This window comes from Haliaeetus leucocephalus, unplaced genomic scaffold (assembly GCF_000737465.1).
Source record: "Haliaeetus leucocephalus isolate CR32 unplaced genomic scaffold, Haliaeetus_leucocephalus-4.0 Scaffold228, whole genome shotgun sequence".
Taxonomy (NCBI): Eukaryota; Metazoa; Chordata; class Aves; order Accipitriformes; family Accipitridae; genus Haliaeetus; species Haliaeetus leucocephalus.
Window position 1 is genome coordinate 12,225,811 of NW_010972664.1, and position 15,609 is coordinate 12,241,419.

General features: G+C 41.8%; 1 protein-coding gene across 1 annotated transcript in view; it reads right to left on the reverse strand.

Moving 5' to 3' along the window:
• The window catches only part of PHLDB2 (pleckstrin homology-like domain, family B, member 2), a 134,673-nt gene that overhangs the window by 33,927 nt on the left and 85,137 nt on the right, over positions 1 to 15,609 (reverse strand). The window contains exons 4-6 of the mRNA XM_010567301.1: positions 11,089 to 11,472; positions 8,633 to 8,776; positions 7,612 to 7,749 (exon numbers count right to left, since the gene is read on the reverse strand). Of these exons, the coding sequence (XP_010565603.1) occupies positions 7,612 to 7,749; positions 8,633 to 8,776; positions 11,089 to 11,472 (666 nt within the window). The remainder of the gene's footprint in view (positions 1 to 7,611; positions 7,750 to 8,632; positions 8,777 to 11,088; positions 11,473 to 15,609) is intronic.

The following is a 15,609-nucleotide window of genomic DNA, read 5'->3' on the forward strand; positions in this document are numbered from 1 at the left end:
AATTCTTAACATCCTGTTTCCAGAGAAAAGAAGTACAGCTCAGTAAAGCATAACATCTGGTCTTAGCCTACTGCCCAACTTGCCCCATGGTCTTCCTCTAGATACATGTTAAATGAACTTGGGATCAGCCCAGATACAGAGCAGGACTGCCTTGGGTTTTGATGATGCTGGGGCACAGCTTGGATCAGTTTTGGAAGATATCTGAATATTGTGATGGATAGCAGTAGAAAAAATTGATGTGTGACAGCATCCCCCAAGAGCACAGACATAGGATGTCAGCAGAGCACCCATGGTATGAACACAGACCAGAAGTGATCAACATGGGTCACAAAGGGAAATCAACCTTTAGATCTGGTAGAATTGATTTTAGGGCAAAGAAAGAAGAAAAAAAGAATATATATCCAACACATCTCACAGATTATGAGGACACAGAGGAGATAAAAGGACAGTATTAAAAACAATCATAGCCCCTAGAAGAACGGGAAAAACAGAAAGAGACCAATTGCCTCAGTGCTGTCTCCTGTGGTTAAGGATGCCCTGTGCTTGATCAATACTGCTACTTAAATCCCCGGCAGGTCCCCACACCCCTTCCGCAGAGAAGTCATCCTACTTTTTGATTTGTCATTCATCACATTCTGCCACTGTAGGCAGGCAGGCTAAAACTGTAGAGCGGCATGTGTCTGCATGTGTATGTGCCTTCTGAATCAACCTTCCTGCTTAAACTGGTAGACTCTGCAGAAATGAGTCAGAGTAAATGTGGATGAAACAGAGAAAGCTTCTCAAAAATCCAGATAAAAATTGGAAAAAAAACAAAGTGAGAAACCTATCATTTTTACCAGGTCACTATGAAATGGCTTGTATGGCTAGGTGAATTGGGCTCACTCTACAACTTTCCAACCCCCATTCCCCAAAAAACCCCCAACAAAAACCCAACTTATGTGTTATTTTCAGAAAGAGAGAGAAACTGCAAAGAAACCTACAAGCCATAAACGAAGCAAAAAAAATACTGAATGCCCTCCCATCCAACAGGCTCTTATACTTTAAATGTTCAAGTCTGAAGTACTCCAGGATCTCCCTCAGCCCAACCCACTGCAACTCATCCTGTTTTAAGGTAGCAACCTCTCATTACCCACACCAAACTTCAGACATGCATGCCCTGTCTCTCAGTATGCAATCGGCTAGTCTCACAACTCTCACAGGTTTCTGAAAAATAAGGAGAAGCACATGCAGTTCTTTGCTCTGAAAAGCTTATCCATCTCATCTTCATGCTTTCATCTCTAGCCAAACTTTATTTTACACTCCAGAAGAACATCCCTCCCCTTCTTCAAAATAATCTACAGCAAACAGAAGGACTGCAAAAGCTAGAAGTGGAGGAGAAAGAGCAGACTACAGAAATTATTCCTTTCCACTTGGAAGTGGTGTGATGCTACAGAGTTTGTCCATTCAGTAAAACAATTTGGAGAATAAGTGGAAGAGCAAAAAAATTTGACTTTAACAACTCACTGATGAAATTGGCCTAACCCTTGCCATGAATTTGTAAGAAAATAGTCTAGTCCCTAACAGAAAGCAGGCTAGGAAATGTTAGCTGCTCCTCAGTGGTTACTTGCTGAAAGGGGCAAATGGTACATTTGGGGAAAGCATTAAACCTGAGGTCTACCAGCTCTTCCAGATTTCTTGCAAATTGAAAGCATTTCCCATGCTATGGCTGATACAAATCAGACTGCATACAACTCTGATTAAAAAAATACTGTTGAAATGAAACAGATAGTCCTGTGCACAAACTGTACATGCTCCTTTTCTATATTTTTCAGACTACTCTTTCCTGCATTCCTTGATCTCTTTCAGGACAGAAGCATAAAACTTATCATGATTTAGTTATTTGTCACTAAATCCCTGTGAGTTTCATGAAAGAAGCCATTAAGAGGAAAACAAAAAAAGTATGCCAGGCATATGAAAAGGAGCATAATATGACAGAAGAATGTATTTCGTAATAGTTCTTTTTACTGTATGAGTGGCAAATAATTTATTATTTGCATCATAACAGACTATACAGTGATGGCATCTGTATGAGATCTCAATGGTTTTGTTTCACATGCATGTATCAAGCCAATGTTAAAAAGCATTTTAAATCAGAGTAAGCAATCCCTCTGCTGTAAGTAAAAAAAATCACAATAGTTGGACACATTAACTTGCTCCTAAGACAACTCAAGATTTTTGGAATTTCTGAGCTCATTCTCCGACCATTGCAATTTGTTGTTCTAGTGAACAGATGGGGAGGCAAAAGAAAACCCCTGATTCTAGAGCACTGCTCTTTCATGAATGTAGAAGTAATCATTCAAAGCAGAAGAAAAAAGTGAGAAAATTAAAATTCTGTATAGTCTTCAACATCTAGACAACGATAAGAGGATTTCCCTTAGTGGTACAATCCATTCTGCTATTTCCCTTGTGACTGTTCTAAAAGAAGGCTTGTGAATACAGATTTTTCTCCTTGAGTCTTCATAATCATCTTTTTCCTCACTAGCGTTCTCTCTACAGGATATCCTTATGTGGATATATCTAGTGGATGCAAGTATTCTGCAGAATACTTAATCTTGTGTATCTTAAAGAGGTTAATAATGTTATAGACATGATAACTCATCCATTTAAATCACTTGCTTACATCTTGCTGAACTGGAATCTTACCAGGAAAGATCTAAAAGGCTACGCTGTGAGGCTTAAATTTGTCAGATTCATCAGGATGAAAAACAACAGCAGGAATTTTGAATCCAGAAGAGAAAGGACTGAGTAGAGACCACCAGTATATTTAACTTTGATTGCTGGTGTCCCCCTTCATATGGCTCATCAGGCAGCTGCTCTTTCCTTGGCTCAGTTCTTGCAAGTCTTTGCAGTACTAATTCAGCAAAGAGGCCGAGCTTCAAACGTTTTGGCATGTCTGGGATATTCTGTTAATGACTGAAAAATATTTCCACAAAAGCATGCGGACAAAATTAAATGTATTCCAAAAAAAGATGAGTTATCTGCTACCAGCTGCTCCTGATTTCTGCTCTCGAAAAGGGACAGGAAACCCAGTCTGATAAAAAGAGTCCCAGAGTACGTATTTCCACCATGCATAAGGCAAAGGCCCTCCAGAAGAAAATGAATAACCTCCCTCTCTTAAAACGCAGTCTAAACTTTTGCATAAATAATTGTTTTGAAACTCTCTGCCAAAACTCCCATTTAGCTATGATTACCTCCTACAGCACTTCTGCTGAATTCATTACTCATTTTCAGTTATTCCTGTTTATTCATGCTTGCTGATCCATTTTTTCTCTCCCCAGCTATGTTGTTACTTTCAACTCATGCTTTAACTTGGAGACATCAGGCATGGCTAATTATTAAGCATCTTTCTCCACATATGCTGGACTGCATGTTTTAAAACTACACAGACTAAGGAAGCACTGTATGAAAAGAAAGTACATTGCAAATCTGGATTGCATCCAATTGGGCAAATACAATTTTCTCCAGCTTCCTTGTAGACATGCGTCAATCCTGAACTAAGTCTCGTGAGCAAAGGGTCATCGGGAGGAAGTCATAATTGTAAATAGCACCAGGGACCTGAGGTGCTATTCCACTTGAAACAATAGCATCATTATTGTACACCTACAGTACAGTAACACGAATAAGTGCTGCAGTAATTACAGGGAGCCGGGCCTGGGTGTCAGGGAAAAGGGAGACTGGCTCACCTGCTTGCTTGTGTCTGGGCACTGCCCAGCGCAGCTCTCTCCAGAGCAGGCTGTACTCAAAGTAATTTTGTCGATACCTGCAGCAAAGCTCTTTCCTGGAAAGCTTCAAGCTACATCTGTCAAATTGTGTTACTAGCAACTTATCAGGGCTGTCCCTGCATAACTGGAACTTGCAATTAATAGCTTAAATGCTGCTATTCAAATATGCAGTTGGTCATCTTTTTCTGTGGATAAAACCAAATATGTAGCACATGGTAGTTAAAAAACAAAAGAAAGAAAGAATGAGACAGTTGTAGGCTGTGCTCAAGAAGCATGGTCATGGAGGCAAAGCCGGACCTTCCTCCATACACTAGCACGATTTCCAGCATAGCTGAAAGCACAGGCCATGCCAAACAGCTCTGGAAGTAGCTACCCCAGCCAGGACAACTGAGTCCTGTCAGCACTTGTACCTGGCAGAGATGCCCCACAGCCAGAACTGTGCCGAGTCCTGCAACGACACTGAAAGGCTCTGTCATCTCCTTTTCAAAACGGCAACCGCTCGTAGCTCTTATTTCCAAAACTTAAGTAAATGAACACTAATTGCTTCGTTCCTTACAATGTGTGTGCTGGCATACTCACAAAAGCAAGGGAAGCACTTCGAACTCACCACAGGGTGTGCGCTACGTTATCTTCCCCACCGATTCACTCGTTCTTCCTCACCATTAGTCCTGCCTGACACGTGTTCAGGTAGGGCTGAGCACAGGACTCGAACGAGATCAGAATGCAGCCTACCATATAATGTACAAACCCGCCTGCAAAATCCGTTCCTGATTTACAAGCAAGGTGCTGGGACACAGAGACATTGTACCACAGCAAAGAGCACAGTGGCACAGCCCAAAACCGAACTCACAACTGTCCTGCCATCTGCCTTCAAGTATGATTTCCAGTCGATTCTCCTGCCTCGCAAGTGCTAGAAACTGTGGCTTTAAAATCATGCAAAAGTTGGCAAAACTTTGTGTCCTCATCCAAACAAATTGTGCACAGGGCATTAAAAACAAATTAAAAAAAAAAATCAAAGAATCGGGTAGAAAGTAGTACAAGAGCTTCTACCTACAGTCTATTTCAAGTACATAACATGGCCCAATAATTAGATTGTAGTTTATGATCTCTCTTTTTAAGAATTTCACAAGTTTTTCAAACAGGTGCATGGGTAAGGATGAAACACAACCGGGCAGGGGTTTCCTGTCAAACAGGTGCTGAGATCAGTGGCAAATTCCAGGAGACACTCAAGTCGCTCCAGAGACAAGTGCCATCATGTACAGTACTAACGCCCCACCACCATTTCGTGAGTGAAATGAACTCTTCTTCTCACTTCAAGACGACACCATGCGGTGTATTCAGATATCACTCCCTTACCCTGACAGAAACGTAACCACTGTCCGAGCAATGGGACGCGACAGCTTCTTGCCAGGAAGCCCCACCAAAACCAAGACCACCAGTATGATTTGGGGTGAAATATTCAGGCAACTAGAAGAAACCATTACCATTGTGCAGACACTGGGACACTTTTTCTTGCAAGAAACAACACAAAAAGTACCATCAGCAGGGTGGCAATCACTAGCCAAAACCTGAGCCTTAACTCTGTTGATGAGGTCATAAGTTTCAAATTATTTCAGCAAAAAGGACCACCTACTACCTCCACCCGAGCACCCCTTTTCTGGGGGGTTGACCCTGTACTGCTACAGAGCCATGATGTTGCCTATCATGCATCAGATCTGCAGGGCTGCAACCTTAAATGTACAGACACACAAATCACGCTTTAAAAAAATGCTTGTTCTTTCAAATCAGCCAGAACTTTTATTTGTTGACATGATGTGTGCCATCTGTTTTGCTGGCTGACACTACTTTCTCCAGAACACTTCAGCTGTCGCTTTATATTTTGCCCGTTTGCAGAAGCTTGTCTCCCATTTCTTTTTTAAACTTTCACTTCTATGCAATGCTGTCAGACATCTTCCAGAACAAAACCTATGGGCTCTCTTAGAGTTTATTTCTGCAAAGATAATTTTGGTATTAACTGAGCCATGGCTTTAAATCTAGAGCATGCACTCACAGCTGGGTTTTTTGTTTGTTTGTTTAAAAAAAAAAGGAACTCAAAAGAAAAGACAAGTAAAAAATCATAACTGATCTGACTAGTGACGTGCTTCATACTGAAAAAAATGTTTTGAGTGAACTTGCCTTTTAAATTACAAAAGTGCTTTTTCTAGGCTGCTCTCCATGTTTCAGTTCAACTGAAAATTTAAACTACACCTGGCATTTTAATTTTCTGAGTGCTACACACTAATGTTCCATCATATGATTGCAAGGAAATTTAAACAACCTACAGGTATTAGAATAATTGCCATTAGTTTTATTGAACTTTGAGGCAACTAGACAACAAATACAAAAGATCTCTTGAATTTCTGGATGTGTTATTTATTACCACCTACCACCCAAAACTTCTATCCTTTTGGAGGGTATCTGCTTGCACCACCCTATCTGCTGTTACCAACTTTAAACTCATCTTTATACCAAAAAGCACGTACGAAACACGTTCCATGGGCAACTTAAAACGTGACCACAGGCAACACTGAAAGCTGAAGGATTGCTGAGGGGTACACAAGAACAGGGAAAAGTGCAAGCTGGAAAGTCCACGGAAGTTCAAGCTTAAACTGGACGTGCACAGTCACTCCGCAGGGCAGAGAGGTGGGAGCACCATCCTCCTCCTCAGACACAGGCTTGGTGAGTACAGCCACAAACCAGCATTCAGGCTCATGACAGGGTAGGCAGAAACCGAAGACAAAAAGCTCAGAATAAAACAATGCAAGCTGCAAGGCGTGAATGAAACGGGAACTGTGAAAGAGCTAAAAATGTGCACCTTGTCTAAGCAAAAGCAAATAATGCACAAGACGTCCAGATATTTCTGGAAAGCTTAAAAAAAGAAGGGGAGAGACTAGCTAGAGTATTTCCACAAGTGACAGGTTTAAATTATGAGGTAGAGGATGAAATTTAAAAAGGAAACATTGCTGGCTGAAAGCCCTGGAAAAACCTCCTGACCTTGAGATATTATTGGCCGTGGCACATGCCCCGTGGAGAAGGGAACTGCCCCCGCGGAGAGGCCAGCAGAGCCTGCCGCAGGGAACCAGCACTCCCTGGTTTGAGGGGGACAGCTTCATCTTGCAGGCCCTTTCCATTTCTGTACTGAAAATCCTATTGCAGTGCTATCCTATTTTGCAAATATACGCATATATACATTTGCTGTGTATTTGAGAGGAATTAAGTCTCTGACTGTATAGGAGAACTAAATAATTCCTCGGACTTCATCACAGAGAGAATGTTCCACAGTACTAAAACTGTCAGTCAGTCAGCAAACAAAACAAACCAAAATAATTGCTTTAAAATTATGTACTTGACAGATGTCTTATGTATACCATTCTGTATAATAATAGATAGAGCCATCTTCTGAAACCACAGCCTTCTTTCATTCTGTTCCTTTGCTGAGAAAGGATTTCTTTTTTAATTCAAAATATATAACCTACAATGGAAGATAGTGGAACAGTTCAATTAATACTGTTCTTTTAAACAACAGGTAACTCAAGTCCAAGGGTTTTTTATTAATCAAAAATATCTTCACAGTAGGTCAGGTCTATTTATTTAAGTGTACTATATTTTGCTTGTCAAGTATACCTTGGGAAACAAGATTGTTACAGGGAGATGATGGTGAGACAACTATTTTTTTCTTCCATATTTATCAAGTAAATTTACTGCTAGACAGTACTTCATAAAAAACTCTGCATCAATATGTTAATCACATAAATGTATTTTGAAGATCAAGGGGAACAGAGCATACAGCTAGCTAAGATAACTCAGTTACCTTTGTCTTTTCACCAATAACATTTCTCTCCAGCTCAGCTATTTTTCTGTTCAGATGATCCAATATTTCCTTCTCTTTCAGCAGCTCTGTTGTTTCAGATTTCTGTTCCCCATCCAAAAGGGCACATTCCATATCCAACTAGGAACACAAAACATTTTTCAGAAGCAGTCCAGATTAAGAAGAAATCTTGATACACATTATTTTCTGGGGGGAAGGGAGTGAGTTGGTGATTATTCACAAGAAAGAAACGTTTTAAAAATAGGAAGAAGAAAAAAAAAACAAGTAAGTTTTACTGCCACAAAAGTAAGTTAAAAAGAGATCAGAAATCTGAGAAAAAGTAAAACTGCAACATAAAATACTGCAAAATAAAGTCCAAACCAACTTTAGTTTGAAGATTCTTTTTTTCCAAAACTTTTCCTTTTCTATCTCTTCTCTGTGCTTCCTCCTGTTATGATACTGTACCGACTCTCTGTGCCCAGGCTCCGTAGGAAACCCTCCTGGAACAGCTGTTTCTTTCCTGTCACTGATAATTGGAGCAAGCACAACCCAAATGCCTGGCCAGCTTAGTCTGCAACTGTGAGATTCCAGAAGGCAAACGGGTGCCAACATACCCTTGCCACCGTAAAGCCAAGCAGGTTTGAAAGGAAGTTGTCTCACTTCCTTTCTCTTTAAACGGTCACAGGAGATACCACCATAAAACTCCAAAGTTACACAAGGTATTTAGATCAATTGAGTGATCCTTAAACAAGCAAGATTGTTCTAATTCCACTGAGGAGTATAATGGTTACAGCTGGGAAAGGCTAATCCGAGCATCACATCCATCTCCCAGCTGGGGAAAAATAACCTTCATAGTAGGACACTGCCAGGTCCGTGATTCTGTGCCTAATGCTGGTGAAAAAGCACAGACTATGAAGGCTACGTACATCCATGAGTTCCCTGTGTACTTGCTGAACCCATCAGACTTATGCTATGTAGACATACCTAACAAGCAAGACATTTAAAACCAAAACATATTTCATACCTCTCTCGAGGATTCATCCATCTGGTCATTTAAATCTTTGATCTTCTGCTCAAGTTCTTCCAAGTTATTCAGTATTACTATGCGCTCCTCCTCCAGTCGACCAAGCTCCTGCCCTCTTTGCTCATCACTTGTGCATTCTGGTATCTGCAGTTGCACGTTACAAGAGGTTCATTAGAAAAAGAGTTAAACACTGTCTTTCCTTCCCCTTTCATATTGTGTTCGTTTTAGACAAGTACGGTACTGCTTGTTCTGAACCCATTACCTATTTCATATCTACTATATTGCTATTTCTATATTTAGAAGGTGCACAAGAGAAACAAACATGATGCTTTACTTCCAGGCATTGGAAGTAAATACTATACTTAACAGTAAATACTATTCATTCTACAGGAATTATTAAAACCTAACTTTTGAGAATACTTTACATGCTGGGCTATTTAGGTCGTAAAAATCCAATTTTTCCCTTATAAAAATAACACAGATAGATGAAGACACTTTTTATGTAAATTTCAGCTGTTCATATAATAAAAGCCAGGAGGTAGGATAGGACATTTTCGTAACTAGCCATTAAGATGGGCAGCTTCTGTAAAATAAGGACAAAAGTTGGTTCTGTCTCCCCGGTTAGCACTGAGGAAGTAGTACCCCTAACGTTGCTCTTTTCATTGCCATTTACTTACTAGATAACTGTGCCAAGAAGTAAACAACATTATTAAGAAAATACCTGTGATCATATACCAGCAAAGGCTAGATCAAAGAGTACTGAGTTTCAAATGTGTTCTTCGTGTTCATCTGACCCCAGGGGCTTTCGATCCAATTACTCTGGTAAGGCTGCTCGCTCATTGTCCCCAAGCGGAATTAGAAGCGGGTTGTGTGCAGGGCTTCGTGTTAACCGCTGGACCACACAGCCTTGCTCAAAAGAGGCTCAGCTCAGCTACTGAATGGCTATTCTGAGAGCTGGCATTTTATCCTGAACAAATCTGATCTCGATATTTTAAAACAATGAGCTGTGTTTCATTAACACAGTTACTTGTTATTGCTTTTCTCAGGGCTTAGCAGAACACCCTTTACAATGAATGAATGAATGGTATTCCTTGATTAGCATTAGTAATCCTAGCAGGAAAGCCTCTTTTTGTCCGGTATCCTGTTCGGATAATGCTGACATAACATCTTCGATTTCAACTTCCTAATAAGGATTTAAAATAGCATCGCTGACTTGCACGAAGAAAGCTACAAATGGGAAAGAAATGCAAGACCACAGTAACTTGTAAGTGGAATGTCTTACTACCTTTTCAACATGGAAAGACCAAGTAAAGCCCTAATAGCACGTTTCTGTTCAGCATAATTTCACACCGAAAGGCTCAGCGGACGGATTTCCAGAGAGATCCCCTTTATAAGATAAAACGTTTTCCTATCACACCTCTCTCTGCTTCTACACATACACACTTCTGTTGACTACAAATTCGTAAGAAAGTTAAGCAGAGGTTAAATACAATTCACGTTAGGCATACAATCATGCTGAAGCTCATACAATGTGTAAATAACAGTAAAAAGGAGAGACACGAAGTGTTTTGAAGGTGTGAGTTTGTTAAACAGAAACCTGCTTTTGCGGCTTTGCTTGGTCTTATTATGCTCCTGATTCTAACTCCTGAATATAGTTATTTCACACACTGCCTGTCACCAGGATTTGCTGCACGGCTGGTCTGGCACGCCAGAGCCCAGGCACTGACCCAAGATGACGAAAGTCCCCTGCCCCAGCCCAAAGGAGGCTGCTGCTGCCCTAGCTGAAGGAAATTGTTACTCGAAGCTCATTTTTCAAAGGACAATTTCCCTGCAGTAACAAAACAGCAGCCCGAGGTACGCAGGAAAGGAGCCGCAGCTTATTAAAGAGAGGAGCTGGGTTAGAGAGGCGGGAGGCTGGCTGCCGCCGCCTGCCCCACGGGAGGCAGCGGCTGATTTGACAAGTGGCTTGGGTCCAACCCCGGGAAAGGAAACAGGACAGTAAATTCGGCTCAGGCAACTCCTCTTCACCTCCCAGGCGACTGTTCTCGTTTGCTCATGAGATAACACCCTCCTCTTACAGAAGACGGGAGCCTCAGGCTGGGAGAAGATGGCAGAGCTTCCCTTCCCTCCTACACCCCAGCACCGTGCTAAGCAGGGTTCCTGAAGCCTTCCTTATTTGAGGAGCTATAATTGTTCAAGCAAATCCTTCTCCCTCAGAAAAATCTTAAAACGCTTCCCGAACTGTACCTACCTCTGAAAAAAAAAACCTTCCAGTGCCACTAGCTTCCACAGAAAATGAAATAATCATTTGCTGGCTGCTAAGTGGTATGAGCTCTGAGATCAATTCTCACACCTAAGCCATCCTAACTGTGGCCCCTGCCAGGACAGCTGACTCCTCGAGGAGGATTTCGGGCAGTCGAACCTGGGTGGTACTCTTTCCTCTTACAGAGCATTACCTTTGGTGTGATGCTTAGGTAGGATGATTCGGTGGCATCCTTCAGGAAGGGGGGAGCAGCGAAATGTGGAGGCTTTGCGCTTTCACTGAAGTGTTCGTCGGCTCTCAACCCTCTAGAGGAGAGGAAAGCAGCAGTGCTGCGACTGTGGCTGCTCAGCTCCGAGAAATCCGAATCGCTTGCAGATGATTTCAAGTGGCCTCTGAACCTCGTTTCCAGATTCATCTGGGAGTCTTCGAACACCGAATCCTCATCGGAGAGCTGAAGTTTTTCGAGTTCTTTGTTAATTTTTTGAACATCAGCAACTGTTGTAGCTGCAGCGGGGTCGCTGTCAGATTTGGAGTATTCTGCACACAGATTGAGGATTGTCTCCAGCCGCTGTCGTTCCTAGTTTTAAAAAAGATAATAGCACTAAGCGTCACATGTGAACTAAAGTAAAGATGAAGTTAAAAAGCTTGCTGGATTTTTGAGGGGGTTTTGTTTTGGGTTTCTTTAGAGTGAAGGATTAAAGTCCTCCAGTTCCATGTATGTCTCTAGCACTTTGAAACAATAAAGAGATACACATAAATAAATTACAGTGCAAGATGAAGAATCAAAGTTAACATGGAAGAATAACTTAAAAAATTAAAAGTACATTTCACAGAAATGAATACCTACTTAAATAAGATGTCCTGTTTATCTTTCCAATGTAGAAAATGTTAATATTAATATTGTTTATTCAGGTTGTTGTAACCATACCCCATTTCTATGTACACATGTCCAGTGAGCTCACTGTATAAATCACCAGTTGTTCCACTTTACACTTACACTATACTCCTACCAAGCTGCAAAATATCGCACAGATTTTCCATGAACTCACTCATTACTGACTTTTTTGGATTTTCTGTTTTGTTAACTTTTATTCCCTTTTTTGGGAGAGAATTAGTCCACATTTTGAAAGAAACATTTTTAGGAGCATTAAGAGAAAAATGAGGCATCACATCTAAAATACAACAGATGTTAAATGTCCAGAAGTGAGGGGAATCTTTATTTACCAGTTAACTCAAATTTCCTATGGATTCATACCGATATTTCAAACTCAAGAATCTGAAAAACTGTGCCAGTTTGACCTGATGTGCTTCAAGTTGCTATAAACATTTAATTCCCGAAGGATTTCTAGATCTTTCTGATACTTTATAAAAAGTATCAGAAAGCTACATTTGTTTTATTTTACTGTATGCATAGCTGTATATGTATATGGTCCTGCAACCTCCATTTCAGGTGACATTTTTTTCACCTCTTCATTTTTAAGAGGTAATGCTTTTATGGAAGTTTGTGTTTCTTTTGCTAAAGAAGAAAAATAATGTAAATAAAAAATTGCTTACCATAAGCCTATTGAAAATTCTGCTGGAAAAAAAAGACCATTGTGAGAGTTCCATGCTTGGCATTAATACCTGCACTAATGATCTCATTTCTGATTTCTAGGAAATCCTTCTTATTTTTAATAGTATTTAAAAAGAAAGCCAAAAAACCCAAATCCTCAGCCTCCTTCCTCAGGAACCACTCCAGACATATTCGCCTTCCAAGCTCTATCTGGCATTACATTTGCAAAGCAGCTATTTCTGACAGTCCTAACACTCCCTATGCCCGACAGCAAGTGATAACAAGGATCAGGCAAAACAGTTCGGGCAATGCATTGCCTGCCCTTTCCCTAGAGCAAGCCATTGGAGTTTTATGAAAATTTAACACTGGTTTACAAGCACACAGCTCTTTGTGCAGCTACCAGGAGATTACCCGGTTGTACGCACTACACGTTTACATCACCCCACATCACCCGCAGTTAAGAGCTGCATTTCTGAGCTGGAGAACCCATCTGAACCCATCCGTTTCCAAGCACTACCCAACCGAGAGCGCGCCACGAGACAGAAATTTTGCCTTCAGGTAGCTTATTCCCAGGTTCGCACTGCAGCTTTCCTCTGAAGCCTCCTGTAACAGCACTGGCAGAGACGAGCTGTTGAAATAATGAAGCCTGGGGCAGCTGTGGGGCAGCAACTGAAAGCTTCTATTTTCCACGAAATGGGTCCAGCAGATTGTGCAGACATCCTTCAACCCCAAATGATCGACATAATTATAACTCCCCAAAGCCTCGTTCCCTCCAGGCAACCACTGCCAGACCCTAAGCCTCTTCCCTTACCCCTCCAATGCCGCTATCCTCCCTCTTACTAAGTCTTTTGGCCACACAACCCAATTCCTAAAGCACTGTGCAAGTGCTGGCTGGGATTGCTGGTAATTATGCAGCTCTCCCCGTTGTGACGGCACAGGGCCTGGCCCTTCATACAGTCGTCGTAATGGTTATAGATGGGAAACACGACATCAGGACACAAAGTCCCATCTTTCCCTGCAACAACAGGGTATATCGGGTTGCCCCGTGCCAAACTCCATCCCTTCAATAATAATAGGAAATGGCAAATTTCAAAGCGCAGCTGCTGTTCATCCTAGCCTAAGCGCTCAGGGAAGGGGCTCTCACTGCAAACCTGCCCTTTGCTGAGCAGTCAGGAAAAAACAAGGATTCTTTTTTCCCCCCAAGTCTCAGATGCTCAGGAAAGCTTAAAAATTGCAGGAAAACCTCTGCCAGTCTTCAAAAAATTCCTGATGAACTTTCAGACACACTACAGAAATACTGATACCTCTCACTTCTATTTTGACATGTGCTGAGAGGCTTACGGACAGGAAGCTCTGTGGTTATTTTATACACCCTATTCTCATCATTTCATCTTGGCCAACTCATTCCAGCTCCAGCACACCTGCATTTAACTGTTTCCAGCACAAATTTCTGAGTCAAGCAGCAAGCTAGGAAAGCACCCCTGTGATAAAAAGTGCAAAAGCAGTAGCACATGGAAAATCCAGTCAATAATTTTGCAAGAAATACCACACAAGTTATTTGTGACACTGAACACAGCAGAGGAAAAAAAAGGTATGCCAAAAGAAGGAAATTGGTTTAAAATTGGCTCTGGCAGAAGGGAGGGGTGTTGAATCAAGCCTTGTAAGCCTTTCAGTGTATTTCCCCATAAAATGTTCTTTCTAACAGACTAAAACATCTCCATGTATTTTCTGTGGATCTCTTACCTGCTACAAGAAGGGGTACACAGGTCTCGTGCACTTTCTGCCTGAGCAGTTTCACCACTCCTGGCTTTGACAAAGCTGCACATCACCTATGGATGGCTGCAAATTTAGGTGCTGAAGGAGAAGGGTGGAAAAACAGGAGAACCACCCTCCTCTGTTATTGATTAACAATGACATTAAGAGGCAGGCCTGGCACACTGTAAACAAAAATATTCCAAAATAGCAGAGATAAATACCTCCCACTTTTTTAACAGCAGCCATGTCAGTGATTCCTGGATTTGTTCATCTGCTGCTTGTCACGTATATGAATTTTACAACTGCGTAGAGGTGATGCTATATTTAGATATCAAGGCAAGACTTGGTTAATCAGATGTTGCAAGCAGGAAGCTTTTTAGATAAGTGCCATTAGCAACTGGATAACCCCAGATTTCATTAAAAATACATATGCAGTCTATCCTTTGTGACCAACGCTAATGAGAATTATGGCTAGTCCGTGCAGCCAGGGCTCCCTTTGCCTGAAGAAGAAGCTGTTGCTCTTTTCAGCTACCAAAGAACAGCACTTTTCCACTGTTGCTTTTTAAAACCTCACAGGCAGGCAAACAACCACCTTCACAGCAAAAGCTTGGAGCAGCAGCTAGTCGAAAAGGATGGGGGGTAAAAAGGCAGACATACCAGGCAAGAGAGCAGCAGAAACTCCCCAAACTTTCTGTCTTACAAATACATTCAGTACCCCATGGACAAGAGGCAGGAGAAAGTCTTCTCTTTCCTCTGCATTTCTAAGGAGGTGGTGATTTCACGTCTGTCAGATACCGAGAAACTTATTTCAAAGTTAAACTTTAACTGGGTCTGAGAACAGCTCGCCAACTGTTCTTCCCCTTCCCTCCAGTTTGCACCAGTTTCTCACTCCAGCCTCATTTATTTCCTCATTTTCAGTCCTTGTTTTGCTATAGTTCAATCTTCTGGCTCTGAGGTTACCACTAACAGCACAGAATTCAGAAAAAGTGCCCATATTTCACGTCTGTCTCTTGCAGGCAGCCTTCCACAGCAGAGGCACCTGCACGGAGAAGTGCTGCAGAGACCACCTCAGCTCAGAGCAGAGGGCCAGCTGCAGGGACCAGGTTGGCATGCCTCGTCCTTATCTTCCCAGTACAGGCACAGAAGAACCAGACTGGTAAAAGCACAAGAGATCAGTGGCATGCAGTAGAGCCAGCCTCCAGAGAGAAACTGAGCAGACGACTTTCTGCAGAATTAGCTCCTCTATCTGCAGGCACGTATTCGGCTCCTGAGGAAATGCCATCAGCTTCCAAAATAACAGCGTTGTTCAGACCAGTGCCCTTTTGCCCCTACAGTACCTATGCAGAGGCTCCTTTTCAAATCATGCTGAGGGCAGGAGCCTGAAGACTAGAGCTCCAGTGCAGTACT